At 40.6% G+C, this 24,139-nt stretch overlaps 1 protein-coding gene across 1 annotated transcript; it reads left to right on the forward strand.

Annotated features, from left to right (window-relative positions):
• The first annotated feature begins 1,199 nt into the window (after positions 1-1,199).
• On the forward strand, positions 1,200-15,482 carry CPO (carboxypeptidase O). Its single transcript, XM_026853278.1, has 11 exons — positions 1,200-1,279; positions 4,485-4,560; positions 4,975-5,099; positions 7,563-7,677; positions 8,718-8,819; positions 9,581-9,685; positions 10,297-10,407; positions 12,170-12,260; positions 12,841-13,043; positions 13,958-14,042; positions 15,214-15,482. Exons 1-11 carry the CDS (start codon positions 1,200-1,202, stop codon positions 15,480-15,482), a joined length of 1,362 nt encoding a protein of 453 aa, XP_026709079.1.
• Positions 15,483-24,139: the final 8,657 nt, after the last annotated feature.

Here is a 24,139-nt window from a genome sequence, read left to right on the forward strand (position 1 = left end):
AAACTGGACTTCCTTCAGCTCTTCTGGAAGTCACTGTGGGCTGGAGGGAAGTATTCACCATTTTCAGGCTTTTGAGCAGGTTATAGTGGCAATAACATGGGAAGGGGATGATGTGATATATGGAGAAGAATATATTATTAGACTGGGAGCAGACTTTTAAGCTGTTCCCCTTTTACATTGGGACAGTTTTGCTGCCTGTTTCCTTGATGACAGCCTTGTTATGTAAGAGGACTTCATACCTTGCTGAGAAATATTTACGGAGATACCATAACTACAGTCCATTGCGTGTGTACACAAACAAACCGACTTATAGGACTCTCTTCACCCAAAATCCATTCAGTTTTCTGCATCAAATTACCAGAGGATGGCTTTAATCCAAAAGAGAAGCTGAGTGAAACAATTTCTTTCTGAAGAACTGCGATTTATGTGTAACTGTAGTCTATTAAGGAAGGAATTCAACTGTTTACTCTTGATATGTGAACTAAGCAAGAAATCAAATATTTCAGATACTAACCAGCCCACTGTTTTGAGTATATAACAAAAACACTCTTTATGATGGTGTAAAGTTGATAGTCTGTGGCCAGAGACTGATCTGGACTTCCAACTGAAAGTGGTTTAGATGAGACTCTGATGTCCTCATCTTTCCCTTTTACAGGAGTATTGGCTGTTTCGTTCATGTCCTCTTTTTAGCTAGACAAGAGACAGAACTGCAGTTAACCAGTCAAAGGAGTTCTCCACAGAGACACAAACACAGGAAGGAAGAGACCAAGGATGGAGCTTGTTTTACCACTTTTCTCTTGTTCTTCCCATCCATCCCTACAATTTTTATAAGCTAAACTTTACTAGTTGCCACCAACCTTGCAGGTAACACTTTCTCTAATGACTACCAACTTTGTCACATAACATTTTCAAAGATTTGAAGGTGACATATAGAAAAATCTTCTTTCTTCTTCTTAGAAGTGCTTCAGTGGCAATGTTGCTATTTGTATGTGTTTGTGTTTTGGGGTGTGGAAGAGAGCTTGGAGAATTAAGAAAAAAGTAGAATTAAGTGAAGTTAATGATTCAACAAGGGCAAGTTCCCTTCCAGGATAAGTCTGGTTATATATTATAATAGTACAAATAAAGTGTTCAGTCCAGACCTATCCTCCTCCTGCCCCTCTTTAGTCCTGCACTGTCAGGGCTGGGTTCTTTGCACAAAGATGTGGCTTTTTCCTGGGATCATCTTTTCTCTGGGGATGCTAATTCCTGGAAAACTCAGCTTGAAATTGCAGTATCACAGGTGAGTGTGAACAGGGTACCATGAAGAATTGTGCATGCAGTGAAATTCCCAGGAACTGTGTAAGAATAATAACAACAATTATGACCTGAAAACCCGGAGATAGTGTTACTAAGATCTAAGCTCTCTAAGATTTGAAAGAAAACATAAAGATGGTAAAGGAAGAAAGAGTGAACAAAATCCAAGACAGCAAAGATATGGCTGCAACTGCAGAAGACACAGAATTCCCCTTCAAGTGCACCTCAGGATGCTCTGCTTCCATTAGCTGAAATTAGTTTGGCTTAGCCTCGTTCATAATGAACTTTGAAATCAGATGCTGTAGAAATAAAATGCCTTTTCTGAGTATAAAGGCGGGGGGGGAGGGGGATGACAGAGCGAAACTATATCCATTAATAAAAGACAGCTGAGGTGATGTGAAAAAGATGGTGTCTCAAAAGCAGCTCAGATACTGAACTGCTGTTGGAAATCTGTAACAATAACAAAACAAGATAATGGAGTCGGTCCAGACAATCTTCAACCCAAGGTGTTCAGAGAATGAAGTGATCGTATTTTTTATTACTGATTAATGTTTTTGAAAAGTACGAAATGTCTAGGTTTGCTGTACACTCCATTCTCAGTTCTGCTGTGTGAGAAAATGAGTGATACAAAATTCTACTGTTTGCGTATCTAAACTATTCTGTTTCATTTACCCTCAACTTTACAAGGTCACTCTGCCTTCGCAGCAGTTGGGATTTGCACTAGGGGCACAAATACAGTGTGGAGGACAGCTAGCCACATCTCACTTTATACATGTAATTTTCTAAAGTAAACAGATAAAGTAGCCCAGTGCTGAATGCCTCTAAACTAATTATATCCCCAGAATATACTTTTAAAAAGCAGAAAATCCCAAGCAATACCAACCTCAGGTAAGTTTCTTCACAGTATACCTGTTCAACAACTTGCCTGGCAAAGCTCCTGGCAGAGCATACAGAGTCACTACTTCTCTCTTTAAAATGTGATTTCCCCTGGATAACATTTAGTGTTTAGATTTGTATCAGGGATGCAGTCAGAGCCTGCCTGTTTCACTGAACGAATTCAACAGACCCTTGGTAACGTAGCGTTGCTTTTTGTTTCTAATTGCTGTCTAATTGTCTGAACCAGTTGAGTACTTGCATGGGATTTAAAACCACACTTAATCAAATGGTCAGTGTGACTTTGGGTGGGCAGCATCTGCACAAAGATGAAATGACTAATAAAGCTGATTTTCATTATCATTCACTCTGTGCAACAACTTAAATGAAATATCTGATCTATGAGCATCCAAGGAAACGCAGCCTGTGATAAGAACGGTCCTTTAATTTGGTAAGAAAGCTTAACTGTAGCATTTAAAAAACTGTTGTTCTCACATGGTCACATGGGCTGACTTTGCACTTTGGCACTGAGAATCCTAGTCCATAATCATAAATGAGTGTGTGCTTTCTAATCTTAGTTTACTATTAAAAATGATTTGTCTCCACACTGGCTATTGTAAAAGGTTTATCAGTAAATAAGAGCTGGCCATCTGGCAGCAATCTGACTGTCTGGCATTTCTTTCATTTGGTGTAATTAAGACATAATGTCAATGAGGATAGAAAGATATTACAGGATATTGTTTCCCTTCCTGATAGACAAAGAGCAAAGCAAGCCCAGGCATATAGAGAGAATAAACTCTGAACTGCAGCTGAGATGTTTATTCTCCTAGCAAAGATGTTTATCCTGCATCCACAAGGTTTATTACAAAGATATCATGTCTGTTGTACCAAATTGTTAGCAATGCAAATGTAATCATTTTGCCCCATAGATGAGGGTCCTATATGCTAACAGCATCTCCTGAACCAGTAGTAAACAGCCCATTTTAACTATCAAGTTCTACGTTTCTCTATCAGCAAAGGTGATATTTTCAAGAGAAGTAAAAAAAACCCAAATCCTCCTATTTTTCAGGGGGTAATGTGAATGGTGAATACTATTTGCATGTATATTAAGTTGATAATTATGCATTTGTGTATGGAAGCACAAATGATGGCAGTTGCAGTTCAGATGATGAGAACATACTATAATGATGACCATAATGGCCACTGCTTTAATAAAAAGCCATGCAAGACTTTTGTAACAAGAATTTCTCTTACAAAAGCTTTAAAACGTAAAATGTTCTTTTTCTGTTCTGTAAAGGCTCCAAGGCCCATTGAAGTCACTGAAGGAGACCATGAAGCAGTAGTTATTAGTTACAAACAAATGCGAAAAATTCTTGGGTTCCCCATTCTATCACATCAGTAGTGGGTAACTCTTATCTCACCTTTGAGTAACGTAGTCATCAAAATCCACTCCTCTTTATGAAATCCTTTCATTAGAGATGTCACACTTTCTATCAGTCTTGAAAAGCTGATCTGAATGAACACTGAAAAAAAAATATAGAAATCATTACAAAGGGTTTTTTAAGAGAACATGCAGATTTGATTTTTCTGCATTTCCAACTATTTCAATTTGTTCTTTGTAAACTTTCGATATTTTTTTCAGATTAAGCCTGTAGTAAATGACAGTTTCATGGGGCCTCATGAAAATATATACTCAGACACTGAGTCTGTGTGTCTTTTCTGGAAATATAAAATGATAGATCCTGTACTAGAAATTTTTGCTCCCTGTGAATTGAGTAAGAATATGCAATTCTGGAGACCACGCTATTCACTATTTGTGGAATAAATTTGCTGTTCTCATGACAAGTAGTTTGTGAACATCCCAAGCTCTGAACAATGTTCATTTATCATGGCCATCTATTGTTTCTAAGTGCTGAAGGAGATCAGCAAAGCACCAAGTCTATCTGGAATAATTGATTAATTCCCAAACAGGAGGAAAAAAAAAGCACAACATCTTATCAAATAGATAGTCTATTATATATTATCAATTATTTTGTTTTGGGCCTGTTCCTGCAAAGGCAGAAACACACACCAGGGTTCATGCAAGCATTTGGCTTCAGTGAAGCTGGTATGGTGAGTAAAGAATTGCCACTGGCAAGGAAATAGAGTTAACCTAACACTCTAGCAACAGAAAACTCACCTCACTTAGTCCTGTTTGTAGCTAAAACATTCCAGGAATTCATCACTCAGACATGGTTTTGCTGGAACAGCAAAATTAGGAAATCACAGATACTTTAACAGACATTAAAACTGATCTTGTTTCTCTTTTGAATTTCCAGGGATCAGGTTTTGCACATTGTGCCAGAAACATTTCAGCAAGTCCAGCATCTTCAGCATCTTTGCAACACTTTACTGGTGAGTAAGAAGAACCATGTCTGCCCAAAATCAGAGTGGGGTCTTGGGCTGTAAAACAGATTTCCATGTAACTTCAGGCAGGAATGAAATTTGAAGAAGGTTTACCTAACTTCTATTTTTTTCTTAGTGCAGGGTGGAATTGCCCTTCCACTACCTGAAGACATTTATGGAAAGATGTTAGTTTCATTGCATGGCTCTGTGAAGGTGCTGCTCCTTATCAGTGGTGCCCGAGTCAATGGAAACAACAAGCCTGTGCTGCATGCTCTATGAACAGAGGGCTGGAGAATAGTTAAAGGGAGAATTTGAAGGAAAACTTCTTCTATTTATTGATATGCAGCTACTCTATCTGAAATATATTTTCTCATTCTGAAAACAGAGCTTGATTTGTGCATTTCTTTCTTCTCCTCTGCACAGCTGGATCTGTGGAAGCCCCTGCTGCCTGAAGACATCTGGGCTGGAGAAGACCTGCACATAAGGGTCCCAGCCCCTCTGGTGCAGGAGGTCAAAGACAGCTTAGATCAGTATATGATCTCTTACAGGTACAAAACCTCTAATTTCCTCCCAGGAAAGGCTGGCTCTAACAATCTTCCTTGCTATCACAAAAGGACCTAGCCCTTCCCAAAGAACTGATTGATGGGATCCAACCTTTGTTCCATGTGCCTCCAGCTTACATTGACCTGCCCAACGCACAGATATATACATTTCAGTTTTGAAAGCACATTCCTCTATGCCCTGTTCATTCACCTTTCAGCTAGCCTGGACTGTGAATTTGGAGCTGGGATTTGAGACAGCCCAATCTGTTTTCTTTCCTGATGTTTCCTTCTCAGTGGCAGAGGATGGTGCTCAGGTGTATGACTCAGTTTTCTGAGCTAAAGTCAGGAAGCCAAACTTGGTAAAACCACTACTTAGAGGAGCATACTTTGCTCTTGGAAAGCATGGATACTTGAACACAGGATCCTCCCTGTTTTGGAGAACCCAAAGCTTTAATCAATATCACTGCAGAAACGCAGTCTCTCTAGCTCTTTTTTTCCCTTTCCCATCTTTTGTTGCTGCTCTAATTTGGAGAAGAGCCCTTTCACAGTGAATATTTAGCGAGTTTCTTCAAAGCTGCAGTTTCCTATTCCTATCATTCCAGCCCCACCGCTCCACCCACCCCTGCCCAGGCTGGTGAGGATTTCCTGGCACTGTCCAGCCAAACAGAGATATCCCAGCCTGTGACAAAGGTCCCTGCAGCAGGTCCCTACTGCGCACACAACTGGGAGCCATGCACTGCAAATGGCCCATGATGCTTTATCACACAAACCCTGCCACACATCTTCACTAACTGCCAAGCTTTTACTTCCAACCAGAAGATCTAATCCAGATACAAAGAGTGTTTATAAAGCCAACTTGGATTAAATAAGAGCTATTCCTCACACAGTTTGGAACTGAGTTTTTCAGATAACCAGTAGCTAGCCATACTTCATATAAACAACCCTGTAGTCATTCAGGGCTGGTTACAAATGGCCTATGGACATACACTGACATTTATCAATCAAAGAGAAGTTAAAGGAGGATTGGTGCCACTTCAAAACTGTTGAGAGTTAGAGCTGATCTTGACCTTCTTCTGCACCTTGCCTGACAAATTCTTTTTAGTAAGTGTGATGCCCTGACAACCAGAGATGGAGAGAGATGAGATGGGAGCCAGTACAAATGATCTAGCATCAGATTCAGGTGTTCAGGACTTAGACAACATTCCAGAAGATATTTAACCTCTTATTTATATCAAGGCTCTTCATTTTCTAGTGGTTTCAGACGATATTAGTGGAAATTTAAAGAATAAGCTGAAAGTAGCAGCTTAATATGTATAGGGTCCTAAAGAAAGAGGTGGGTAATTTGATAGTCAAGCCAAAATTTTAGCTTTGTATTGTCAAGGGGTTGAGATGAGTATGGCAATGGTAGAGTTAAAGTTCCTATAACAGATTCAAAGCAGGAACCACCTTTTACAAGGCAGTTGACATGCAAGAAAGGTAACATGACAGTTAGGTATATAATGATAGAGACATAAATGACAATTTATAATCAGGGCATCAATATTCTGACTGTGTCAGACTCTGGGATTTCAACTCTCTGGAGCTCTGATAAGGCATTTTGCATGTGTGGTTTCAGTTCATGGGAATTTGCACTGCCTGAATTTTAGTTTGAAGTTGAGATGTGAATAAACATCAAAACTCAGAGTGAAAGTCAGCTGTAGCTACTCTTAAAAGTTTCTTACGTGCAGTTTCCAGAAATGCCGAGCAGTGCTACTGTCAGCAGAATCGCCTATTAGCACTCGCCGCGTTTGAAACCAAGAGTGTTTAAGCTGCCTTTGCAATTGTCTTACCACAAGCATTTTCAATGAGCACAGATTTGTAGCAGTGTTACACGGGGCTGATTGCAGTGAGAAAGCACAGTGTATCATCCAAAGTCCCCTGAAGCCAAGGAAAAGGTTTTATTGACTCCCTTGATCATGGAATCACGCCTGTGCTATACCCATTTCTGAACTAGATTGTGGCTAAAAAGCAAGAAGAGCTTTTTGAAGGGAAGAGGGGGTTTGTTCTGATTTTTGCAAATCACAATGAATACTTCCATGAAGTCTGCAAATTGAAAATGTCTCTATAAAATACAATGAAACACTAATCTTAAATTTTTCATTTTTCCCTCCTTTTCCCAAAAAGTGGTATTTTAGAGTTTTGTCCAGAAGTAGAAGTGGTGAAGAAAGACATTGAACATTTTTTTGGTAAAAAATTGTCAATATTAAAAAAAAAAAAATCTGTTAAAATTATTACTTTATTGTTAAAGCCCAGTGAAAATCTCAGTACTTTGAATTTTATCTTCATGAAAAAGTAACCATTATGCTGATGGTGATGAATTTACCAGACAGTCCACAACAGAAGAGGCTAAATCCTTTCATTTGTTGATATAAGCAGTGTACCCACCATGATACTTCTGCAGTAATTTCTCCCCCTTTCCCCTCACCTCAGAGTCCTAATACCTGATGTGCAGGAACTTGTGGATCAGAGCATGCCAAGGGAGAGGAGCAGCCACAGGCAGGTCCCAGAAGGTTACGTCTACACCCAATATCATCGCATGGAAGAGGTAAAGAACGCAAGTCTGCTTGCTTTCTGTGTTGCTGCTGTTTTATAAATGCCACAGCAAGTCACTCTGTGCTTGCAGAAAGCTCAGCTGAAGGCAGTGGGCTCTTTCTGGCTTTCTTCTTTGCAGAATCAGTCCTTACTCTTTGACTAGAATCTTGGCCTGGTTGAACTGAACATGAATTTGCCATTGATTTTGATTAAATCCTCAATTCCACCCTGACCAAAACCTAAATGCTCTGCATGGAGCAGCCACATTGTTTTGCAAATAATATTCTGAGATTCGGTTGATTTGTTTGCTAACTTTCTGCTCTTTTATGCTTTACCATTATCTCTAGTATTTATTAATTTAAGCCCCACTATGTTTGATACTGAGCCAAATGTGAAGTGCAATGACTACTATGGTCTCTGGAGTCACAGTGAGGAAGAAGAGGTGAACACTGGGAGACCTGTAGAAAGAAGTAATTTAAGGAAAGGTTTTTGACACTTCAGGGGAGAATATTGTCATAAGGGTAGGTAATGAAGATTTCTTGGTGCTATGTTTCACAGAGCAGTGGGTAAGCCTGGACAAAGGCAGAAATATGGTGGTATTCTTCCTCCTAGGCATGTAGTAAGAGTGAGAGAGCAGAGTCAATCCTCATGTATATTGAGTTTGAGCTACCCATTGGGGATGACTGCTGCTGAACTCAGATGTGGAAAATCAGTACTGATAGGGAAGAGACTGTAGTACTGTTTTGAAAATTTGATAGTGTGGCTCCATGTCTGGTGAAGTCAACAGAAAGATGCCCAATAGGATGGTCACGTTGAATGACAGCACGAACAGAGTACCAGTGTTGTATTGCAGTGATGTTATCTTTTAACACCCAGTGAGATATGACCATGCCTTTGCTCAGAGGCAAGTGGAAGTCCTTCCATGAGTGTTAAGTGATATCACAGATTGAAATAAACTCTGCAGCTGCTTGTCTAAGCAAAAGAATAATCCCGAAATGGAGTCAGGAAAGAGAAGAAAACTCCCAAGTTAAGAATTCTCTGTGACTATTTCAGATTTATCAATGGATGACTCAAATCCAGAAAAGCAACAGTGAGCTGGTGACTCAGCACTACCTGGGAAAGACAACTGAGAATCGAACGATGTATTATCTGCAGGTAAGGGAGGAACTTTCTTAAAATGAATAAAAGGTATCTTCATAAAAAAGTATGCAGAAGACAGCATTCAGATTTTTCCTAAGACAGTGTTCATCTCAATTCACTGAAATAACAGGAGACGGTTTTATTCCTCTACAGTACAGTAGGATTTGGCAGGATTTGCCAACCTTCATGTACACTATCACCATAATCTTGCTATTGCTATTATTATGCGGTGAAAACAAAAAATTTAACTGAAGCCTTGTTTAGAAATACAAATCAAGCTGAAACTAGCCTGGCAATAGCTCTGTGTGAGGATAAGCAGTTCTGTTTTGTTGGTTTTATTACTTTTTGCAGCATAATGCTTTCTGCTAGGAGTATTCCATGACATTTTTTATTGGACTCTCTAGTAAAAAACATAGTCTTAATAATTGAGTTAGTTATGGTCTAATCTGTTTCCGTCACCGAGTAAAACTAGGTTCCCTGCCTTTTTTTTTTTTTGCAGGGAAAGGAATCTCAAAGTGAACAACCAGTCCTGTGAATGACTAATATAAATGAAAACTGTTTTATTGACACTCCTGCTCAACAGACACTTGCCCTGCAATACTACAGGGATGGGGTTATTAGGAAGAAGAGCTTGTCATAATGATATCCGTAATAATAATAATAATCTCAGATGGCTCAATGGCATATCAAAGCACATCCCTTTCTTTCTGTATTATTCTAGGTTATTTTATTGTAATGTAACAGTTTTCCAAATGATCATTTTTACGCTCTCTCAGATCAGTCAACCATCAGATAAAATCAAAAAGATAATTTGGATGGACTGCGGGATTCATGCCAGAGAATGGATCTCTCCAGCATTCTGCCAGTGGTTTGTGAAAGAAGTGAGTCCTCACTTTTCCAATTGAATAATAAAAACCCCATATACTTCAGTTCTCTATTGTGGTACCAAGAATTATGCTTTTCCTGTTAAAATATGATTTTCAGCATTAGTGTTTAGTATAGATACCTGTGGAGACCTAAGTCCAAATCATAGTTTGAGATGAGATATAGGACAGTATTTGTTAGCTCATTGTTTCCTCCACCTGAACTGATTCCAAAGCCACCGAACTTGACAGCAATCTCAATTTCCCACAGTGGGTTTTGGATCAAGCTTCTCTGCATCACAAAGCCACAGTGCTCCTGGAATAAAGCAACCCTAACATGTGGTATGGCAATGTTCCCCATGTACTGAAAGCACATGGTGTACAGGTACACTATCACGCAGCTTTCATACCTGCAAGACTGTATCCCTATGAAGTACACTATAACCGGATACACTGTCACTTTGTTAGTGGCAGAAGGTAGATATCTCAACATATCTGGAGATAAAGTAGATCTTGGATACCATGGTGGTACCCAGAGTGATTAATTCCCCGATTATATCTGTAAACTAGCTCTTTCCAGTGATTACCACTAGATTCTCTGCTCAGTCCTCTGTGTTTTTTCTTTTCAGATTCTTCAAAATTACAAATCTGACCCAAAGATAAGAAGATTTCTGCAGAATTTGGATCTCTACATCTTGCCAGTCCTCAATATTGATGGCTACATCTATTCCTGGGAAAAAGTAAGTAGTGAAAATCCAGGAACCAGACTGAAAGTTAGATGTGCACAGCATGTTTTGTTAATTTTAGATACAATCATAGCAATTATATTTAAACAGAGAACAGTGACAGAATCATTACTCACACAAATCCTCCCATGGCAAAGAAGTTTTGTTTCTTCCAGTAAATCAGCACTCACTTGAGACTACAGGGCTAAAAATTCCTAGCAAATGTCATAAGCCTTGGGAATAGAGAAGGACAAAGCCACAGGATGATTGTTTTTGGGTTTCTGGGGATGGACTTACTTCCCTGCTAACAGGTCAAGGCTTGCTTGACAGAGCGAAGCATGTCTGGAGGAGTCAGTCACTCTTCACGAGAGATCTCAACTGGTAGATAGGTCTACACACCTTTGCAGCATGGAATGGGAGGAGAACTCAACTATATGAGTTTCACTAAGGCCAAATGCCGGGGGCTGCCCTTGGGCCACAACAACCCCCAGCAGCGCTACAGGCTTGGGGAGGAGTGGCTGGAGAGCTGCCAGTCAGAGAGGGACTGGGGGGGTGATTGACAGCGGCTGAACAGGAGCCAGCAGTGTGCCAAGGGGGCCAAGAAGGCCAATGGCATCCTGGCTTGTGTCAGCAATAGTGTGGCCAGCAGGGACTGGTGAGACCCCACCTTGATTCCTGTGTTCAGTTTTGGGCCCCTCACGACAAAAAGGACATTGAATGACTCAAGCGTGTCCAGAGAAGGGCAACGGAGCCGGTGCAGGGTCAGGAGCACAGGTCTGCTGGGGAGCGGCTGAGGGAACTGGGGGGGATTAGTCTGGAGAAGAGGAGGCTGAGGGGAGACCTCATCGCCCTCTACAGCTCCCTGAAAGGAGAGTGCAGAGAGCTGGGAATGAGTCTCTTTAACCAAGTGACAAGCAATAGGACAAGAGGGAATGGCCTCAAATTGTGCCAGGGAAGGTTTAGACTGGATATTAGGAAGCATTTCTTTCCAGAAGGGGTTGTTGGGTGTTGGAATGGGCTGGCCAGGGAGGTGGTGGAGTCCCCATCCCTGGAGATGTTCAAGAGTCGGGTTGACATAGAGCTGAGGGATCTGGTGTAGTTGGGAACTGTCAGTGGTAGGTCAATGGTTGGACTGGATGATCTTCAAGGTCTTTTCCAACCTGGACAATTCTGTGAGAATATTGGGCTATTTGGGCTCAAAATAAGTGGGTCCTCCCAAATAATCTTCCTTTTCTGATATGGAAGATAATGCAAAATCTTGGTCTCCAGCAACTCTCAATTCAGCCAGAAAGCTCATACAGGCAGTGTCATGAGGTCTGCAGAGGACCAAGCATAGCAGTGAGTATAGCAGAGAACCAAGGAGCAGCAAGATTAGCTAACAAAAAAGCATTCATCTTCTTGAATCTGAAACAATCCTAAATTCAGCTATTGTCTCTTGGACATAGAAGTATCCTCACAATGCCAAGTCTTTCTTAAGAGCACAACACTGCATGAAAGCAGTTGAGTACTACAGAAAAAGGATACTTTTTTTTTTTTTCTTTGAAGGTCAGAAGGTTCATTTCAAGGTGCATGCAGGCTTGGGGAAGATGACAGCCTTCCTGTAGTAGATAAAATGTTCTGTCACTAAGCTTCATCACCCTTGCACATGGAGTTGCACTCTTATAACGCAAGAGTTACAGAATGCGGAGGTCTAAAATAAAGGAGTCTTTACACCATATTATCACTAGGACCACTGAGATCACCGAGTTGTTACATAACTGAAATTACTTCCGTTTAGGATCGTTTGTGGAGGAAAAACCGTTCTCCACATATGAATGGCACCTGCTACGGGACAGATCTGAACCGAAACTTCAATTCCTCCTGGGGCAGTAAGTTCCAAGTATTTCAGATCAGCAACACAAATGTAAAACAAGAGTAATAACTAGTCTCTGAAATAAGATGAAGTCTTATAAAGAAGGGAATACTCATCCTGTTGTCATCAAGACATTTGTAAAAATAAAAACTCAATTTGAAAAAATATTAAGTCATTGACTTTCAACTAGCATTTACTTTTGTGAACAGAAAATTGCTGTTTATATGACTATACTTCTAATTCACTGCAGGAGCAGGCATCAGCTCTAGGCAGCAATGTTAGGAGTTAGTCACTCAACAGCCAATATTTGTGTTTGCCAGGAATTTCAAGGAGTGTCCAAAGCTTCCCTTGCAGGTGGTACACTGTGGTGGCACCTGAGTGGTTTTGTTGCAGCCAGACTATAAATGTGTGTTAGATATTTCAGTCTTGGAGCAAATTTTAGTTGCTACCAACAGAGTAAAATGTTAAAGTCCCACTGAGCTGTCCAGTCCCCCTGTCTACATAAACACACAACACTCTAAGGTAAATTTCCCTGTTCCCTCTGAACTGGCATTTATATGTCTCTCTTTGGTTCATTTTTTTGTATTCCGCTCCAGGTATTGGTGTTTCTTATAACTGCAGCAGTGAAATCTTCTGTGGATCTGGACCAGAATCAGAGCCTGAGACAAGGGCTGTGGCTCAGTTTATCAAAAATAAGAGTAGTGACATTTTGTGCTATTTAACAATTCACTCCTATGGACAGTACATCCTCACTCCATATGGTTCCACAACTAAACCTCCAAGTAACAATGAAGAACTGGTAGGACAACACATTCATCTTCTACAGGCAGTAACATGTGGCACAAGTCTATTTACCCTCTTGCCTTTCCTTCAGAGGAGCTGGGCTTATTCAGGGGCTTGGATCCAGAGTTATTGCTGCTCCATGCAGTATCAGCAAGGTTTATTTGCCTCAGAACTAATCCTAATCCTTCATCGTAAATCAGGAAAATTGAACTATTACAGATAGGGTTACTGCAATGCAAAGTAAGAAGAGAAGAGCACCAGGTTCTGTCTGCATACAAGAATGCTTCTGCACTTCAGGATGTCAGCACATTATGCACACATGGTTGTCATGACTGTGTCCAGAAAGTGTGCTCACTAGAAGAGTGGGAGCAAAGTAGGCACCGACTTCTTGGTTACCTTCTCCCCTCAGTTTCTGAGTGCTGTAATTTGAGTTCATTGACATGTGTATTTATAAACTTTCCAGTAGTTGAAGTCAAGAGATGAGGGACTTGAGTTCAAACTTCATATGAGTCATTGAAGAAGTCATTTAGTTTGCCAATGTCTTGGTTTCTTGAGATGGTGGGCTACAGGGTCTCTGGCAATATAACAAGGGTAAGAGATCAGTCGCTGCTGTAGCCAGTATCAGTATGCTATACAGCATAGATGTTAATTCTTCAAAATACACCCCTCTATATTTACAACAGAGCAGATATCTTCATTACCTAATAGCAGAGTAATTTTAAAAAATTTAACATAATTTGTGTTTAAAAAATCAAGAACAATTAGACCAAATGTTTGTAATGGGTTTCTCTAAAGTCCTGAACTAATTATATCAAAACTCAAAGCTGATCATATGTAAAAGCTGAAATAAACAAAAATTTGGGTCCACTTAAAATAACTGCCAAATGTACTGGCACTGATGACAATATTATTCCTATTCTGAACTTACAGATGCATGTTGCAGAGATGGCAGCTGCTGCCCTGATGGGAAAGTATGGGACCAGCTATAAAGTAGGAGCAACCTCTTTAATTTTATGTAAGTTTCTTTATGTTTCCCTTTGATTGCTCTGTTTTTCAAAGAGTGTCATCCTTGTGTCACAGGCATCAGTAAGTATTGTTTTGCTGCATTTCCTCTTTGAGTAATATTTAATGGCCTGGCTCGGTGGAACATCTAAGCAGCAAGCAGTCATTTGAATATAAGATAACACTGTATGTTATAAAGCTGACTGCAGGAAGGAAGGAAGCATTGATCAGAAGCTAGTTTCTACATGAATTCCTCACAGATATATCACAGGGGACAGAAGGAGATTGGTGATAGATCATTCTGACCCTGCTGAAGTCAGCAGCAAGGTTCCTATTTGTCTTCACTGGAGTCTAGTAAAAATTAAAATCCCAATCAGGTCTATAGTTACTTCATCAGACATTATCGCACGGCAGCTGCTTGCAGTTCTGTGTGAAATATGTTGGTTTCAGCCTTCTTCCTAATAGACTGGATAACCACATCATGAACACACCGTCATGGATGATACTAGTTAGCAGCCTTTATACAGAGGACTAGAGGGCCCTAGAGACTGCCTGGTAAACCAAATCTTTCCCAGTAAGCACTAAGTCATGCGAGTCACTCAGAACGGTACATAGTTGGCCTCAGTACTCATGGAGTTTGGATAATCACAGTGTCTGTGCCAGTCCCTGAGTCACATGAGTAATACGGTGTAAGTATAAGGTAACTTGTTCATACGTAGGACTGCATTTTGTTTGTACTTATAAGAAAAAAGATCCATGAGGCAGATGAACAGTGATACAGGGAGTCGCCAGACTTTTTTCAGACTTAACCAAAATTATGCTTAAAACCAAATATAAAGAGAAATTCCAGGCAGTGTCAATGTAGGAAATGAAGTACCAGAATGGACAAATGGGTAATCCATCTTGTAGCCCTCACTAATCACAGTAAAATGTTAAAAACACAGAATCCCTGGAACTCATCTCCTGTTATTGTACAATACCATCTTACAGAGGATTGTTTCATGTGGGAAATTTCATGGAAGACTTTTCTTATAATTAAGAACTGGAGTATCTAGAAACTCTGCTCTCTGTGCCACAGTGATATACGGTTACTGCTTAGTTCAGGGATTCTTGCATTAACTATAGCAAGAAGTATTTTCAGGAACAGTGTTTAATATACATCCCCTCTATTTTTAAATTCCCAGACAGTAACTCAGGCTCCTCACGGGACTGGGCTCACACGATTGGCATACCTTTCTCCTACACATTTGAACTGCGAGACAAAGGTACTCATGGATTTGTTCTACCCCCTGACCAGATCCAACACACATGTGAGGAGACTATGCTGGCTGTGACAGCTATCATAGACTATGTCGATCGGAAGTACTTCCCAGGTGGGGCTGTGATGCTGACCGCCAGCAGCCTGGGCCTGAGCCTCTGCCTGAGTGTCATACTTACATGGAATGTTTCTTAAAAACAGCTAAGAGAACTCAGCAAGAAACTCCCATGAAAAGTGCAATGTGCCTTTGAAAAGACAAAATTACACGAGCAGAGAAACTAAATGTCAAGTATTCAATAAAGGCCCATCCCACAAAATACAAAGCATCCACTTGTGGTTTTGATAGCTGTGTTTTAGGGAAGAAGGAAAGGATGAAGAGCTGTGACAATTTCCCAAGCTTCATTTGGTGTCTCAGCAAGAAGCCCGTTTGAGTACACATGGGGAAAGAACACTATTACTCCCTGGTTCTTGAGCATGTTTTTCATGAGCTTACCTGGGTCTATGCAGTCCTTGTCAGTCACAGTCCTGCACTGTCAAAATTCTCTCCACTGACTCCTGGATCTTGCTTGCATTATCAGGTTACCTGAGAGACTTAAATGTCCGCAATTCCCATTACAGAATATTGGACAGCTTCCTCAACACGCGCCATCCTTCCCTAAACTGCCACACTGGCATTTACCAGAAAATACAGGGCCTCAAAAGCTGGTGAAAGGTCATAATCGGGCAACTAACAGCCACCTGAAACAAGCCGAAGAATTGAGCTGATGCAAGCGTGTGGGTTCAAACAAGAGGTGTGGCCCTGTCAGTTAGATGTAGTCAGATTAGTGAAGACAGAAACTGCCCAAATACTTCAAAAATACAAAATGAAAAGGGAAAAGGAAGAGGAGGAGCTATTCCTACAAATTACAAAGAGTGATTTCTTTGCATCCTCAGCTTCCAAAACTGTGTGACTGGTGGCAACAAATGTTCTCCTGAAGTCACACTCCTAAGGGATTTTATTACAGATGGTACGTAAAGAGAGTCTATTTCCAGAGGGATGCCTTCCTTACGAACCACCTTACTCCTTTGAGGCTGACTCTGCAGGAGGACTGGGGCCCAGTTGCATGGCTCTCCATCACTTGGGAGAGCCTGCAGGGATCTGCCTGGGATCCTCATGTAAAGCTGAAAGCTCAGTGGAGTGCCAGAGGAAAGGAAATGTTTTAGCCCATTGAGCAGGGACCCTCTGCCTGAGCCACTCAAAAGGAAACACCAAGGAAAGAGTTTCTCTGTTGTTACAGTCAACACCAGAGGGTGCAGGACATTCACTGAAATAGAGAAGACCTATTTTAAACTGTACTGCATCTGCTTTTGAAACCAGGAGTCCCACATCCCAGAAATATGTCCATTAGGCTTGGCTATTACAGACGATAAATGTTTTTTTCTAGGTAGAAAATGAAAAGTCGGAGCGGGGGGATGGGGTGGGGTTATTTTGCATGAAATGTCTGATTTTCTTAGCAAATTTCAAGATTCCACTTGAAAATTGAAAGTGTTCTAACTAGAGATTTTTCAACAAAATATTTTCAACTTTGGGAAGAGAATGTTGGGGGTTTTTTCCCTGCTAACTGCTTGAAGGCTAGTGATAGCAAATGCAGAGCAAGAGCTTCTGCCAAATAAAGGACATTAAGTGGACTGAAATATTACTGTTCTCAAGTTATAAAGTACAGCAAGACTCTGTGACCTTAGATCTCAGAGGGTCGGTGGACCCTGCAGGACCTGGAAAATGCTTTTGTCCAATTCTCTTCCAGTGTTGCCAGAGAAGGATGCGTATCACTTGACCATGTCACTGTTAAAAACACACAAACAAACAAAATCACCAAAACCTCTTGCAGACAATTTTCCAAAGCACATCTTATTGTCATTTTGTCTATACCGATAGGTGACAAATCTTAGCTCCTGTGTTCATTGTCCACAGATTATTACCAACTGGTGTAGATAATCTGTCTAACTCCTGCAGGTTCCCCAGAGCATAGTCCTTCCAGACCAACCACTCATTTGCAGTAAAACCCGTCTGTTGCTGGGCTCTGTAGCAGAAGGTGTCACTAATTAGCACTTCTCCCCACAGGAGCATCACTCCCCAAACTTATGTTTAGTTTAGGATGTGATTTGTAAGTCATTATATTTGTATTTGTATGTTGTGTCTTTGGAGATGTCAGAAACAAGACAAGTCCATCGGGCCCATGACTGTGAGCTGGTTTTAAGCAAGTAGGGTTTGACCACGAGTGTTTTGTGGCCATTTGCTGGTAAACAGCAGTAAAGGTCCCCAGTGCCACCAGCAGCAGATGGCAGTGCTCTCTGGGGACCACTGCCCACAGGCTTACCTTGCCAAAGCCAACCCAAGCTTGGGCTGCCACTAAGCACTTTCCAAAACTAATCCATGACTACACTGGTACAAAAATGCTGTGGGCCAGGGCTTCTTTACTGGATTCAGAGACATTGCACAGCCTGTGTGCCTAAAGCCAGAGAGGAAGGGAGCTGGTTTTGCTGATCTTGGATATATTTTGACAAAATTGTTTACCAGTACAAGAAACAACAAGGTGTGTCCCAAAGTTAATTAGCGGGTTTCTGTGGACTGGCTCAGTCCCTCATTAGCTCCTCTTGTTGTAATAACCACCATCAGGCAGGGGAAGATGACCCTGCCCATGGCACCTAGGCAGGGGAATGAGGGAAGATTTTGTCTCCAGCATTCAAGAATCATAGAAGCAGAGAGGAACACTTCACCAGAAAAAAAAAATATATTTGGCAATAAACATTATCTAGAAGAATGTCTGCTGCTGTCAGCACACTGATCATGCTTGGGCTTACAGCTCCTTGGATCTGTCAGCAATGACTCACCGACTTTGCACAGTGAAACCACAAATGAAGGCTACGTGGAAGCAGCACCTTGCCTCCGTTGCCGCTGCAGAACAGATGTCCTGCAATGAGCGCTTACAGTGCCTTTTAGGAACTACCATTGCACAAGCAAGCCACAACCACTAAAAGGCCAAGGCTGCAGCGAATTGATCTTTACAAACATTACATGGGCTCTATATTTCACACGTCCTCCCAGTCTGCTGACTTCTCTGTGTACCTTTTGTGTTTGTAGACGAGTGATGTGTATGGCTGACAAAAATCACAGCAGAGAAGGTGGATTTTATCAACCATGTTTTGCAAAGGAAAATTTTCAAGAAAAACATAGTATGGATGTCTCTATTGAAACTCCCCTTACTTCATGAATCCATTGCATGGCTTTGTATTTCCTGCATTCCTTTGTTGCTTTCTCTGACCCTTGCCAGATTTGGCTTTATGAAGTACGGAAAGAGCTGCGTTCTGTTTTCTTCTATGTTAGCAGAAGCACAGCAACGTCCTACTGAAACAACAGTGTGACTTTTGATTTACTCATGTGTAAACATACACAAACCTGAAAGTTATTATGCAAAACTAGAAGATTCTTTTCCTTGTTGTAGTTTCTCCTCCATAATTTTATCAAGACCCATGCCCCTTCCCTTTCTTTCTCACAGTTAAACACTCAGACCATGCTTGCTTTATTGTACAATTAGTATTGAGAAGAAGTAATTACTTTTGGCCATTGAGGTTATTGAATAAAAACAAGGGCATTCCAGTTCTGAGTAACAGTGTTCTCTATTATCCTTGTTAACATTTTGTCTGTAATACAAAAATAAAGACTGAAGAAAGGGCCATCAGTGATCTCATTCCATTTCATGCAAGGAGCTCCTCTCTCTGTTAATTTCTCCTCCATGTTATGTCAATTTGATACAGTCCTCAGGCTCCTAACAAGTTAGCAACACTGTTCTCATTAAGGAAAGTGAAGCTATCACGAGGGAACTATAATATTAAATGAACACGTATATTCTCATTTCTTCAAGCATCACATGGAGGAAGAGCAAAAACCTACAGTTTTGAGGGGAGTGTGGAAAACACCTCTGTCAGTTGACATTTCTGGGGAAGCACTCACAATGCAAGTTGTTACTTCCTGATAAACTGCTGCTCCAGAAATTCACTCAGATACTATTCTTTTGTGCACATTCTATTCCAACTGAAAAACTCTCAGACTTGAACATCTTAGACTGTGTATGAAAATTAGAAGCAGTCGTAACAGGAACAAACCTGCTCAGAAAGACAGAAAGACGTTCTCAGTGTGTTCAAGATGTCATCGTAGATGGAAATTTATTGATTTATGATAGCTGGAGACCTAGACATTTTTCTAGCCCAAACTAGAAAATTTCTAGTCCCAAATTTCTCTAGCCCAAACTCCCCTTTTTCCAAAGTAGCCTGGGACCTACTTCAGACAGAAGGGTCAAGCTCTGAATGAAAATCAAAGTATCCTGAGCTGGTTATGAGTTCCCTCAGCCTACAACCTGTAGGTATTCATGGCCCTATAAGCTCTGTCTCATTCCCTGTGTCTTCTTTTGGCTTCATCCACAGCTGGGTTTTCTTGACTAGGTGGGATGTCCAGTTATACCAGACACAAAAAAAACCAGCAGAACCCATTGCTTTGATGAGACATGCCGTGCTCACAATTTTCTTTCACATAAATGACTGGCCAGTGCTGCTTTGTTTTCATTACTACTAAACTGAGAGGGGACTGATAATAAGAAAAACTAAACAGAAGTTATGACTGAGCATTAGAATTAGCAAACTTGGGTACTCAATGAAAATCTTGTCTGAAATGCATTTTATATTTCCTGCATCCTCTTTCCAATGAATCTGGATGATCCTTGATATAAAAGAATAATTTGATGAAAACCTGTCATCACTTGCTTCTGTCTGCCAAATCTCACGGTGTCTGTTTATGCGCATGGTAGGCATTCATAAAACCAGCTTCTTTTCTGCAAGTTGGCAAAAATCTGAGTGTGCTATTCACAAGGCAGACAGTGGCAAGCAGAAAGAGCAAATGCGATGTCATGTTCACACCTCGGTATACTAACCTAAGGTACATCCCATCACAGCTGCACTCTGTTGTGTCTCAAATGAAGGCAATGTAATTTAGGGAGAGGTGGTTAGGATTGCATAGTACTCACTGCAGTGGAAAATCCCTGGAGGAGGGAGAGCATTTGCAAAAATGATGGAAATTTATTGTGCTGACAAAGATGTAAATAACGCTGCCTTTAGCAGTGGGAAAGAGGAAATGGGTAGGTCACAGACAGACTAATAATGCCATTTTTCCCTGCTTTATCTTCTTCTGCATGAGCGTCTAAAAGAGACAGCCCTTATTTTGAAAATACAAACTCTTCATGTTCTCAAACACCCATACAGCTTTATCTGGGAAAAGGCTGAGGAGGAAAAGGATTACCGATAAATGTTACTTAGCCCTGATTAGTGAGGCACTGAGCGGAAGAAGGACTAAAACTAATGAGGGAGATACTAAGCACAAGCATAACCAGGCAGCAAAGAACACATGAACAAGTAGGCACACTCTGTGATAATTAGGTGTAAAAGTCTATTTGCCAGTCACATAACAGAAGTTTCCATCCTGAGATTGCAATACAGGTTGTTGTGTCATTTATTGCTAGTGCCAGGACAGGTCATCAACTGGTTGTAGCAAGGATCCTCCATCCACTGCCATCATCTAACACACAAAAATGTAAGTTTGTATTTAACATCTGCATTCCTCGTTTCTACACACAAAACAGAAACACATGAATCTATGAGAAAGGCACTTTACTCCAAATTCTCTCTTCTCACATCAGTCACTCTTTCTGCATGTTCTTTGGATTTACGTGTTGTGACTTTTTTTCCTCCAAGCTACCTAGTTAGAAACAAATGAAGGTTGTTTGTTGGGTTTTTGTTTGGTTTGTGGTTTGGGTTTTGGTTTTTTTTTTTTGGGGGGGGGGTGAGGGGCTTATACTTAGCTTCTACTTGAAAAATGAATCTTCATTGGGATAAGCAATGTCCCTTGTGATCAAACACTTGTGATATTGGGATGGTCTCCAAATTCACGATTGTTTGCTTCACCAGTACCTGTGACATCGACCTGAACCAATTATGGCGTGATTTTGGAAACACCTAAAGGGATCATTACCTAGAGGTAGAAATCTGGGAAAGCCAGCTCTGTGTCAAGTAGTTGACTAGAAAATATTATAAAAGGCGCATGTCAGGGGTGACAAACCATCCCACACCAGGAGAATGCAATTCTGTTGGGGAAATGATTGCACAAGAGTGCACAGCCAAAATGCATTAATTGGCATTGCTCCCATCTCAGAGGTAGGCATCAAGCTACTTGTGCTGGAAGAATCTATCCAGCTGTCTTTTGTCTGCTACCTGCAGAATCCCATTATTTTCATAAACTTGTTAGTGCCCTAAATCCCCAAAACATTATCCAAGGATATTCTTAGCATCTGGGCAACTGGGAATCAATAATAGTCTTGGGAAGGAGCAAGAAGGAGAATCAGGGTTAATAGTGATTATTAATGAAAAGCAATCTAAACCATTTTTTAATTTAATTTGGAATGCCAAATTTAAAGGATTCTTGAGTACTAAGACCATTTCCATCATGCTGATCCTGTGTCTTATTGAGTAGGACTAGAGTATTACTCATTTTTTGTGACCCTGAGTTATCAAGGACATGCTGGGCAAACAGCCAAGGTAATACAAGCTCAATAATAATAATCTATACTTAAAGTTAACATGATGGCTATTACATGATGGCTGTGCCAATTGGAGGAAGGTTAGATCTTCCAGCTCTGGTAAGTGCTTGACTTAGCACTTTTTGTAGTGCATGAGAAACATTATAAAATAAAGCATATATCTTACAAGTGGGAGAAAAGTCATGCAATGTAAGCAGCAAAGAAATGGGAAGAGATAGCAGAATGATGGGGGTGGAGAAGCAGTGAATCCAAAAGCAGTTTGGGCATGTTTTTTCAGAAAAAAAAAAAAAAGGCAGTAAAACTCCCCTGGCTCCATCTGCACATAGGACTGTCATTGTATGTGCCAGGAGAACAGATCAAGAGATTGATAGGAGCCCTGTTCTATTTAAAGGACATGGAAATGTGCGGAACCAAAGAAGTTAGAAATGGCAAAAAAGGCCATTGAAAGACTATCTGTCTCCTAGGATTGCTCTCTGGGGTACATTTCTGGGGGTGGTTGTCTAGTTGAGTCATTAAAGTCTCAAGCTCTCCTCTTCCATGTCATAATTCAAACCGTGGAGTTGTACTTTTACCTTTTCCAATATGTATGACTGTTCAGCACAGAAAATATGTATTTCAAATACATAGAATTTTTTTTATATATGTGGTTTGTTTAACAAGTCTTACTTGACTTAGTTACTTCTGTGGATTCCATGGACTCTCAAGGATCCAGAGACAGCCACAGGCTTCACCCATTAATTATCCATCTTGTGACTCACAGTGACTCTGGGACTGAAAAACAGTAAGTTCCAGAAATTGTCCCTTCCTTCAGACTGTATGGATAAGATGGTTGGTTGTGAAGCTTTTTTTCAGCTCTAACATGTTGATTTTGTCCAGGTTACCAGGAATTTGATGTTGTATCTATTGTATGCCTTCTTTATAACATTAGCAGAAGACTGAGTTCTTTGACTATCTCCCAAGGAAAATCAATAACTCCAGCTGAGCTCTCTAGCCTAAGACATCTGTTGAGACAAAGCTTGTTCTAGCCCTACACCTACTTTATGGTCAGGATCACTCAAATTAGGCAGCCGGGTTAGTCCTACTATGTTATTTTTCAGTCCTCTGCCAGGTGAAGGTCCTCTCAGAGGGGCTATGTTGATGCAAAAGTGACCAGGAAAGCTACTTATTTTATGAATAGGCTAAAATGGCACTCTCCCATACTGTAAACTTTCAGGGATGGACACCATTTATTTCACCTCTCTGAACAATCAAATGTAATGACACCCACTGCAGAACTATTTTGGAGTTCTATGGTTTTGAACATCAAAAATATTACTTTTTATGTGACTATAGTACTTCCAAGTGAGGCCCACATGGCTATTGAAAGTCTTACTCTTAATAGCACGAGAAACTACTCAATAAAGCATATGTGAACTGAGGGGGGAAAAAAAGCCACCTTGCATAGCATGGTGGACTGCAGAATACAGAATGGGCCCAGATCTTTGGAGTCTTGGTCAGTGACCTACTCAGAACCCTGTAACGTTGAAACTGAGCCACAGAGCTTTACAATGAAAAATGGCTTCACAGAAAAAGAAATTGTTTCTAAGCACAGGTCTACTTCAAAAACACATAGCATCCTAGAGCTCATCAATATTTTCTGCCTGTCACATTTCTCTTACACAGTATTTTTAGTAATGAAGTGTAAATTTCTCACTTTGCTTTTCTACAGAAAACAAATGAAAAACATTTGATAGTATGTTTAACAGGTATTTTACTGAAATACACCCTGCTTAAAGGTCACATTTTCTTGAGAGAGACCTTAGATTTCTATATGAAGTGTGGCAGGTTTTACTTAGAGGACTAAACCCAAATGTTGACATGGTGCTATAGTACTCTGTGAAATTACTGGCTCCACCTCTTCCTCAGCTTCAAAACACACAGACACTTTAGAGAAACCCACCAGGAACATTAATATGATGATGTGTCAGGAGCAGACTGCAGTGAGCAGGTGAGGAGTTCTGACCTCACAGAAAATCTGAGTGTCTCAGAGGGCTCTTCTCTAAAGAACAGTAGCATTTTCCAAACGCACGAGTGGAAACAAAGCTACTTAAAGGGAAATCATCCTCTTCATTAAGCAGTCATCATTTGTAGATGAAAAGGAGGAGAATTTGCAAAACCACAATGTACTTCCAAGATGCAAATATGTATATTATTTATTACACTTTAGGAGAAAAGATAGCTGACTGTAAT

The sequence above is a fragment of the Athene cunicularia genome (genome assembly GCF_003259725.1).
Source record: "Athene cunicularia isolate RWA chromosome 7 unlocalized genomic scaffold, athCun1 chr7_part2, whole genome shotgun sequence".
In the NCBI taxonomy this organism is placed as follows: domain Eukaryota; kingdom Metazoa; phylum Chordata; class Aves; order Strigiformes; family Strigidae; genus Athene; species Athene cunicularia.

Excerpts from the sequence above, each read along its gene's own strand:
- CPO (XM_026853278.1), top strand. The coding sequence starts at position 1,200 with ATGTGGCTTTTTCCTGGGATCATCTTTTCTCTGGGGATGCTAATTCCT. Across the intron at positions 7,678-8,717 it reads AATATCATCGCATGGAAGAG|ATTTATCAATGGATGACTCA; the intron begins GTAAAGAACGCA and ends TGACTATTTCAG. Across the intron at positions 9,686-10,296 it reads GCCAGTGGTTTGTGAAAGAA|ATTCTTCAAAATTACAAATC; the intron begins GTGAGTCCTCAC and ends TTTTCTTTTCAG.